This window comes from Ipomoea nil, unplaced genomic scaffold (assembly GCF_001879475.1).
Source record: "Ipomoea nil cultivar Tokyo-kokei standard unplaced genomic scaffold, Asagao_1.1 scaffold0805, whole genome shotgun sequence".
NCBI classification, from domain to species: Eukaryota; Viridiplantae; Streptophyta; class Magnoliopsida; order Solanales; family Convolvulaceae; genus Ipomoea; species Ipomoea nil.
This window is the reverse complement of record NW_017617233.1, coordinates 3,503,602-3,513,704: the sequence shown is the minus strand read 5'-3', so window position 1 is coordinate 3,513,704 and position 10,103 is coordinate 3,503,602. Positions and strand designations below refer to the sequence as shown.

Genomic DNA, 10,103 nt, shown 5'->3' with positions numbered 1-10,103 from the left:
TATAATTTCTTTTTCAGTGAATTTTACAATGCAAGTATTATGTTATCATAGAAAAATTTTATTTGATTGTTAAAAATGTAATATTTTTGATAAATTTATAGTATCCGTCAACACAGATATTTTAACTAAAATGCTGGCATACGACTATTGCTTTCACGCTCCATTTCTTTTTACTAGTTTAGTCTCTCTTGTTATTTTCACAAATGCTTTTGTAGCCACTGAGAGTTCTTTATATTAAGGAAAATATGTAGATTTTTTGTCCTTTAGTTATATTTATGATACATATTTAGTTCCTAAAATATATGTGTGATCATCTTTAACCCTTAAAATATGTGAGAAGCGACGATTTTAGTCCCTTAGGACTATTTTTGCCTCCAATATTTCACTTAATAAAATGACCGACTTGGTCATTCAGAGACTAGGATTGTCACTTTGCGCATAATGTAATATTTTTTATTAAAATTAAAAAAAAAAATCTGAGTTTACATGTATTACATTATCATAGAAATATTTTATTTGATTGTTAAAAATGTAATATTTTTCAATAAATTTATAATATCTGTTAACATATAGAAAAATATTACTCCCTCCGTCTCATTTTATTAGTTTGATTCGATTAATTAAAAAAAAAGTTACATATTTGAGATTCATTTGATCCCCAGGTGGCAAGTAAATGTTTAAATGGGTGGGGTAGGCACTGGTGAATAGATTTATAAACAATTTTAAATTTTAACAAGTACACTAAGAGTGAACAACAAAAGTCTTTGACTTGCCAATGATTTTATTTTAGAATGTCTTGTAGCTTGTTGTTTGAAATGGGTATGTTTGTGTGTGTTGTGAAGGACGATATACAAATAAATAAATGCAAGTATGTAGAGAGAAAAAGTTTTTAGGAAAAAGTGTTAAATAGGTACTTAAATTCCTTACTTTTGTGCAATTAGGTATTTAGGTTATTGAATTTTAAAATGTATAATTGAACCATCAAACAAGAAAAATATATATGTATGAGAAATAGAATTGAAACGATGTACCATAATTGAAGAGTAAAAATTTAGTGAAAAAGGTCGTCAATTCTCTAGTTATTTTGCAAACGAAATACCAAATTCAAAAAGTTATAAAGAATAAAAATAACAGTATTATAGTATGCAGCAGTAAAAGATATAACTCTAGCAAACTAGCTTGATGTTTGCAGCAAGCTAAGGTTATACTCAAACACTTATATAAAAGTCTTAACAAAATGCTTACTAACATAAAATCAATTATTGTAATTATCCTATCAAAGAAAATAAATGTATGATACGGTCCATACGAAATTATAGAAAAATTCATATCACAATCTTATACTGAAAAATTAGAGTATTCCGACTCAGCTCACAGACAAAGCTATAGCCCTGCAAACTGGGCAGATGTTGTTGCGCTTCAGCCATTCCAGTATGCACATGAAATGAAATTTGTGGTAACAGTTGATTTTTCCCAGCTCATCTCCGGTTGAGAACTCATCCTACAAATTTAAAATCCAACTATCTGAGATAATTCATAAATTGATTGATTTCATTACAAATTACTTAAGTAAAATCACGTCAAAGGGTATATATTTTGAGACACTATCTAGTTCAAATACGGACAGTACTTCCTGTGTAGCCGGTGCGGATTCACCATCAGGTCACAAATGTACCACAATGAAATGTACAAATGCACAACAAAACGTACCACACCTAATGTTGCATTTCTGTACACTTTGTGATGCATTTATGCGTACTTAATGGTGAGTGACCACACGATCGCTCGGGAAGCATTGTCAGCACGCGAACTTGACCCTATATTTTGAAGCAAAACTAATGATGGAGAATTTAAATAAGTATTTTGTCTTACCAAGCAAATGCAGCAAGAGTCCTTATCCTCATCAGATGATGTTTCAAAAGTAGAGGTACCCAAATGACTCATAATAACTTCCTCACTCAGTCCTGCCTGCTCATCGTATGAGTCCTCCATAATCTCCTCTAACTATCATATATTAGGAAACATTAACATATGTCTATGTATAACCATGCAATTTTCAAAGATAAAAGAAACAAAAGTAGATGATGAAATGGATTTATTCTTAGAAATTATTATGTTACATTGTAAAGTTTCTAAGCAACAAAAAAGTAGGCAGTAATGTATGATTATTGCTATATATATTTACCTGTATTGACAAGTGCACGTTCAGGATGTCATCATGGTCCACATTGTCTTCAAGTACTTCCAACGTATCCAAAATAAGCTGCAAATTTAGAATTACTAATTAGACATAAAAATTAACATCATCACGTTAAAATGAAAAGATAATTAAAAACAAATTGTAATTATCTAGCCTCCGCTACTACCTACAAATGTACACATTTTTTGTATTTATTTATTTGGGTAGAGTTAGTGTCTATGAGATACTGTCGTAGTATCCGAGATCAATCACTTTGGTGTATGGATTGTGTGTTTCACGGCTAAGGTTGGCATCGTTAGTAACTTCATTGCAGAACTTTGGGGCCTAAGATCAGAGAAGGATTTATCATCGTTAAAAATTGTGAGTTCCAAAGGATTGTAGTTGAAATTGACTCATTGTTTGTTCTCTAAGCCATAAGAAAAGAGAGCGAGTCTAGACCGGAAGATTACACGTTGATCACTAATTGTAGACACATTATGAATCAGATTCAAGACATTGAGTTCGTTCATGTTCTCCGAAAAAAGAACCAATGTGCTGACTACTTAGCCAATCTTGATCAATCTACGGACTGGGATACAACGATCTTGGAGCAATCCCGGAGGGAATCATGACTTTGATGGAAAAGGATGCCAACTACTAGAAGAGTTAACTAATTTGGGACCTTTGAGTCCCTCAGCGTACCAAAAAAACAAAAACTTCTCGCTAATTTGTTTTTATCGATTATTGAGAAATACTAGAATTTGATAATGTAATATATATCCACAAAATTATAATTGGTTTTTAAATTTAAAAAAAAAACATTTTATGTTTTTTTTTTTTGGTAAACATTTTCAATTTTGTCTATGATATTACTGTCTAGTATGAAAAACATTTTACCTGTACTACGGAATTGACCATATCCGGGTCCACATCTCCTGCTTCCCGCAAACCATTCTCTACTTGCTGAAAATGTAGATCGAATTACCATCAGATCACATTAAAAATCACAAATCTTAATTTGTATATGTTTTCCTATTATATTTTGTAACAAACATTAATTTCCATTTCATTAATTAATTAATTAATTTCTAATAATAAGGATTATGTTGTCTCGAACTTTATAATCTTCATAAGATACAAACTATACATAAAATAATCTGATGATGGAGGTTCATATACACATAGATAGATACATGTATATACAACGTTTTAAATTAAAGCCGAGTAACAAGATTTTAGAAATCTAAAATCATATAACGAATTTGTTGTAATATGGAAATTTAATTAATTAGCGTGTAATTCGTACCATTTGAAGATTGCGTTCATCCATTATTGAAGAATTATTAGCATCCCTTGTATCAATTTGCGGCAACGGCGGTGGCACAGCTGATTGGTGAGGGTGGCTGTGCGGCGGTGACGGCGGCGGCGGAAGAACGGCGACCTCGGATTCTTCTTCTACAACCGTTATTGTGGTTGCATCGCTGGTGACGCTAGAGCTGTTTCTAAGCAGGCCACCGGCGAGAGATGAATGAAATGCCGGCGGGTTTGTTGTGTTGCCGGGAGAAAAAGAATCGATCAGTTGAGTGATTGTGAGTGAGTGAATCTGCAGCGGCGTTGTAGGTTGCCGCCGACCATCGCCATTCACCGGTAGGGTTATGTCCACGCCGAACAGACGTACCGGCCGGAATCTTGGTGGCGTGCCATTGTTGCTTCCACTTTCCCGCTCCATTTCTTGAGTTTCAGTAAGAATAAATTAATTCAAAATATTTGCTTTAGAAAAAGAACTCCAATATAGTAGTATTTATAGAGAGTAAATGTAATAAATGTCATATGACTATCGTGAATTCGTGATGATTTAAATTTAGTTATTTTGTAAATTTTGTGAAATGTAATCTTTGGTTACTAAAATATTTTCTCCCATGGTTTATCGGTTACTTTAGTCTTATTTTCCCGTCGAGTTAAGAGGTATATTTGTCTTTTCATAACGTTAATATTTTCTTCCTTTTTGTCCCCAATTGTGAATAATATCAGAATCTCTAATTGTTTAGGAGCTTAAACCTTGACTATTAAAATTAAACCAGAACCACTAACAACAACTATTAAAAAACCGCTAGAGACTAATTATCAAGAAAACGCAATAGGGTTCAAAATCTAATCCCGATTACTTCTTTATAAGTTAATTTTGATTAGAATTCTTTGTTCAACTTTAGATTTGTGCAATCAAATAGGTATTTCAAGCAAGTCAAAACAAAACTGAATTGAAAGGATGGAAATAAATCGAGATAGTGAAATTTGAGAATTATTGCTGAAATTAACCCTACTTATATATAAATCTTTCTTCATTCTCAAAATAATTGTCCTTCTTATATTAAATTAAAACTGATATAAGCGCGTTGCATGAAAAATTGTGTCCAATATTAAAATAGTAGTCATACTAAATTTTTTGAACTTTTAAATTCCTATTATCTTTTGTAATTTATTTAAATACTAAATTTTGATTATCGGATTTGAACAATATCAAAATAAAATACTTTTGTTATTGTTTAATAATAATATAATACTAATAATAATAATAATAATGCAAACCATTTTTATAAATTTAATATGTATGTTTTAGGAAATAACTAATTAGTCCTTACTAATTAAAATGTAAATGAACTGAATTTTATTTATTGTATTACTCTAATATAATGTGTGTGTCTCTGTGATATTGATATATATATATATATATATATATATATATATATATATATATATATATATACTCTAATGTAAATTGCGTTCATCCATTATTGAAGAATTATTAGCATCCCTTGTATCAATTTGCGGCGGTGGGGGTGGCCCAGCAGGTTGGTGAGGGTGGTTATGCGGCGGTGACGGCGGCAGAAGGGCAGCAACATCAGGTTCTTCTTCTACAACCAATATTGTGGTTGCACCGCTGGTTACGCTAGAGCTGCTTCTAAACAGGCCACCGGCGATAGATGAATGAAATGCCGGCGGGTTTGTTGTGATGCCGGGAGAAAAAGAATCGATTAGTTGAGTGATTGTGAGTGAGTGAATCTGCAGCGGCGTTGTAGGTTGCCGCCGACCATCGCCATTCACCGGCAGGGTTATGTCCACTCCGAACAGACGTACCGGCCGGAATCTTGGTGGCGTGCCATTGTTGCTTCCACTTTCACGCTCCATTCTTGAGTTCCAATAATAATAAATTAATTCAAACAACTCCAATAGTATTTATAAATGTTTCTTCATTCTCAAAAAATAAAAAATAAAAGTAAAAAATTGTCCATCGCACGCACCACGCACGTACGAAAATTAATTTACAATATTAAAACAGTAATTATATTAAAATACTAAATTTTGATTATCAAATATGAAAAATATCATAAAATATTTATGTTATCTTTTACAATTTATTAAAATACTAAATCTTGTGCAGACCAAAATGCCGGCATACGATTATTGCTATCACACTCCCTTTCCTTTTTAATTTCATCTCTCTTATTATTTTCACATACAAATGTTTTTGCAAAAACTGAGAGGTCATTATATTAAGGAAAATTTGCTTCTTTTTTTTTTTTTTTTTTCATTCAGTTATATTTATAGTACATATTTATTCGCTGAATCATATGCATAACTCCCTTTTTAATTCCTAAATTATGTGCAAAGTATGTGCAGTAATAGAACAACATTTAAATTTTATGTTGCATTTAGTATATACAAAAATAGAAATAAATCATTTAATCAACACATTAAAATATATACCTAAATCTATATACGTCTAGTCAAACTCGACAATATTTTTTTTTTTGAGAGATGGAGTATTCATATATATTCATTTTATTGAGGTTTCATATATAGTTATCAAATTATAATTTTGTAATGTGCAAAGAAAGGAAAAAATTGAATGCCTCGCTATATAGTATATACTATGATTAAATACTCTCTTTATCCAAAAAATTTTGTCACATCCAGCCAAACATGCAATCATGGTCCATCATATAATGATTGTTGAATAATGAAGTAATAAATATTCTAGAGTGAATATATTTTAAACACTTTTAAATTTAAAAATCACCACATCGTTACCATGGGGACTGCTCCTGTAATATCCACGCTCCATCTGAAAAAGAGGATGGCAGTAGTGACTGGGAAATAATATGATTATAGCAGATTAGGACTATATAGTATATAGGAAATAAATGGTAATAATCCAGCAAGCAAGGGCTAAAACATTAAAACTCCAATAACCTCGCATAGACAGCTCAGTTGATCACAAGCGTGAAGTCTGAGAACAATGATCTGGGATCGAGTCTCACCAACGGCACTGTAGGAGCAACTTGTTAAAGTGAAGGGACTCCTTAATTATGCGCAGTACAGTAAACAAAGGTCTAGCCTCAACTCTGTGTTCAACGATTGAGTTACCATGATTTACATCTTCCTAGATGCTCTGTCGAGCTAGGGTGTGGGGGCTCTTGGAATTGGGGATTCAACGTTTTGGGAATAACAATTAAACCCCCATTAAATTAAAACTCAAAACCCTTAACAAAACACCTCCGAATATATAATCAATAATTATTGTAATCATAACATTAAAAACTTATAATATAATTCAGTCTATACGACATTATAGAAAATTTCATAAGAAAGTCTTATACTGAAATGAAGGTTTGGAACCTCAAAAGAAAATATTGAAAAGAATGCTATTTCAACTGAAGTCAATAACGACAATTATTCTGAGCCCTGCAAATTGGACACAGCAACATTTGGGCTGCTTCAAGTGCTTGCACCATTGACTCTACAAGCTGCAAATATAGAATTATTAATTAGAGTTAGTAATTAATTAACAGCATAACATTGAAATCAAAATATGAACAAATAAAAGAAAACTATAATTTTGTGTATCATAAAATTAGTTATTGTTGTTTCGTTGGATTGCTACTAAAAAAATTAAGTAAAACAAGACAAATCCAAATTCAAGCTATATAAAATAGGAAAATGGCATCGTTTGTGTCTAAATTATAGAGATATTGTATTTTTCTTTTATCAGTTGTATCATCTCTCACTTTTTCGTCGCTCAATTATAACACTAGTACCTTTTCATCTTTTGTATGTGAAATACTTTTTTAAAAAAATAAAATCCTAACAAAAATTATAGATAAAAAATAAAATTAAAAAAAAAACATTTCGCAAACAACTAAAAGACAAAAACAGGTGATGAGTATAATTGAGGGATAAAAAAAATACTATTTCTCTAACCACCTATATTTGATTGTTAATTTTTTTTAATCTTTCTGACCACCTTAAACAATGGCGAATTGAAAATTGAAAAAAATATTAGATTCCGTAACACTTTCAGTGGTCGAAAAAGTACGTCAAAAGACCATAAGGAGGTAACTAACAAAGGTTACGCTTAGGTGACTAACTCACACCAAAAAGGCAAATAAAAAACTTGCATAGAGAATCGAACTTAAAAACTTGTAGTTACCAATTCAATTGTACAATAAACTTTACTGGGGTACCCCAAATTATAATATTAGTAATTAGTAATCTATATATTATTAAAAATCTTCAAAGATACTAATAATCCCCAAAAATCATATTTGAACAACTAACATACATCACAGATACTAATTATACCCCATATATTTTGTTTTAATTGTGTACATTTAATCTTATTAGTATTATAATGTGAAAATTAATTATAGAAATCTATAATTATATTTTCCTCCCTAAATTAAGAGTATATATATATATATATATATATATATATATATATATATATATATATATATATATATAAATTAAAACATCTTTCTAATAGATCTTATTCTATATTTAATATCACTCATAGATAATAGACACTACTCTAATTTAAACGAAATATAATAAATACATTATTTTGAGCAGTTTTATTTACCTCTGCTAAGGCATCCACCACACCAGGCTCCGCTTGTCTTCCAACTGCTTCTTGCAGAGTAGCCATTATTTGCTGAAAATATAGAATCCGATTATTAAAAATCACAAATATCTGTATATGTTTTCCTATTTAATAAGAATTATTCATTTACAATCTGCATAACAAACTAACTAAACATGCAATGATCTAATGATGTTTCATTATACATATTTACATACATATGTATATATAATATGTTTTAATTAATTTAAAATCGTCGAATCTAAAATGACAATATATTAGAACAATTCCATAGAAGATCTTATCATGAATTTATAATCAAAGTCTAATATAATTGGAATTTTATTTTGAATTGAATAATGAAAGATTTCATTAATATATTCTGTATTTTTTTAGTTGTCCAAAGTATCCCTCCGGCTGAACGCCAAAGACTAATCTCCTGTCCCCTAACCTCATGCTTAAGGGGCAAAGTGCTGAACCACCACGCCAATCATGTTGGTTATATATATATATATATATATATATATATATATATATATATATATATATATATATATATATATATATATATAAAATTTTGAGTACACTCTGTTAACATACCATTAGAAGATTAGCCACCTGAGCTCTAAGATAATCAGCATCAAACAGCGGCGGCGGCACAACAGGTTGACGGTGACGCCTGGGAGTAGCATCCCCAATTCGAAGGAAGTCTCTCGGCGGCGGTGGACCGGTTTCAAACCGGAAAGGAAAACCGCCGGTCACGTTCGCCAAGCCCGCCGGGTTGCTGCTAGGCCCGCCGCCGCCGTCGTTTGGTGAACGATCCGTTGAGTCTGTTGAGATGTTATCGGACTCATCAGCAAAGAAGTCGATCAACAGAGCAGCTTCCGTCGGATTCGAAGTTCGTGGTTGACGAGGATGACGCCGCCGCGTACCGCCACTGTACGGCACCGTGATGGCCGCGCCGAAGATATGTACGGTCCGTGCATACCCAAATGGTGGCGAACGGCTATTGTTTTCACGCTCCATTTTTTTTTTTTGTTTTTTGGAAATTAGTTTCTCTCTTATTACTTTCACATACAAATGTTTTTGCAGATACTGATGAGCGTTCATTGCATATTTATATTAAAGCATATATGAAAAAATAAAATTCAGTAAACAAGAAATTTAATCAGATATGGAAAAAAATATTTTTTGGGTGCAAACCACGAGGTGTTCAGAATCTTTCTCTGTCCGTGTTATGGCGCGGGCCCACCCTACTAATCCCCGTTTAATTATTCTTTGTTAACCATTTTAGTCATTTACTTTTTACCGTTACAATACATACCCTTAACTATTTTAAAAAGTTACAATTTTAATCCATGAATTACCAAAACTACTAAATTATATTAAAATATTACTTAGTAAATAATTATTTTAGTACTTTTTAATATATTTTTCTTTAATTATAATCTTATTTAGTCTAGATTTTTCATTTATAATTTTTTTTTTAAAAAAAACTTAATTTTAAAAGGTTTGTGTATGAAAATAGGAACAATTAATGTTTGTGAAGAGGAAAAAATTTTAGGTAAAAAGTTTGTCAATTCTCTATTTCACAAATGAAATGTCCAAAAATTATAAAGAATAAAAATAAAATTTTAAAATATTCATGTATTAAGTAATTTTTAGTAGATTTTAATTTTGTGTTGATGCAAAAATTAAAAATGTAACTTTTTTAAAAAGTTAGGGATGTATATTGCAATGATAGAGTTACAAACTAAAACGACTAGTAAAGAACAATTGAAGGACTAAAAATATATTTTTCCCAAACAAAAAATATTTTCTTTGTAAATAGTTTTTTCTCCAAATTGAGATATTCCACAAAAATTGTCAAATCCCCAAATATAGAACACCATTTAAATTTTACGACATTACATTTAGTAAGTGCAAAAATAGAAATAAATCATTTAATCAACGCATTAAAATATATATATATCTAAATCTGTATATGTATATTCAAACTCGACA

The 10,103-nt window shown here is 30.8% G+C and overlaps 1 protein-coding gene across 1 annotated transcript; it reads right to left on the bottom strand.

Moving 5' to 3' along the window:
* Positions 1 to 1,366: 1,366 nt before the first annotated feature.
* On the bottom strand, positions 1,367 to 3,908 carry LOC109177581 (E3 ubiquitin-protein ligase RNF12-like). The gene is made up of 5 exons (XM_019326964.1): positions 3,486 to 3,908; positions 3,077 to 3,142; positions 2,186 to 2,263; positions 1,873 to 2,004; positions 1,367 to 1,501 (listed from the first exon to the last, which is right to left on the bottom strand). The coding sequence occupies exons 1-5, from the start codon at positions 3,906 to 3,908 to the stop codon at positions 1,367 to 1,369; spliced, it is 834 nt and encodes a 277-aa protein (XP_019182509.1).
* Positions 3,909 to 10,103: the final 6,195 nt, after the last annotated feature.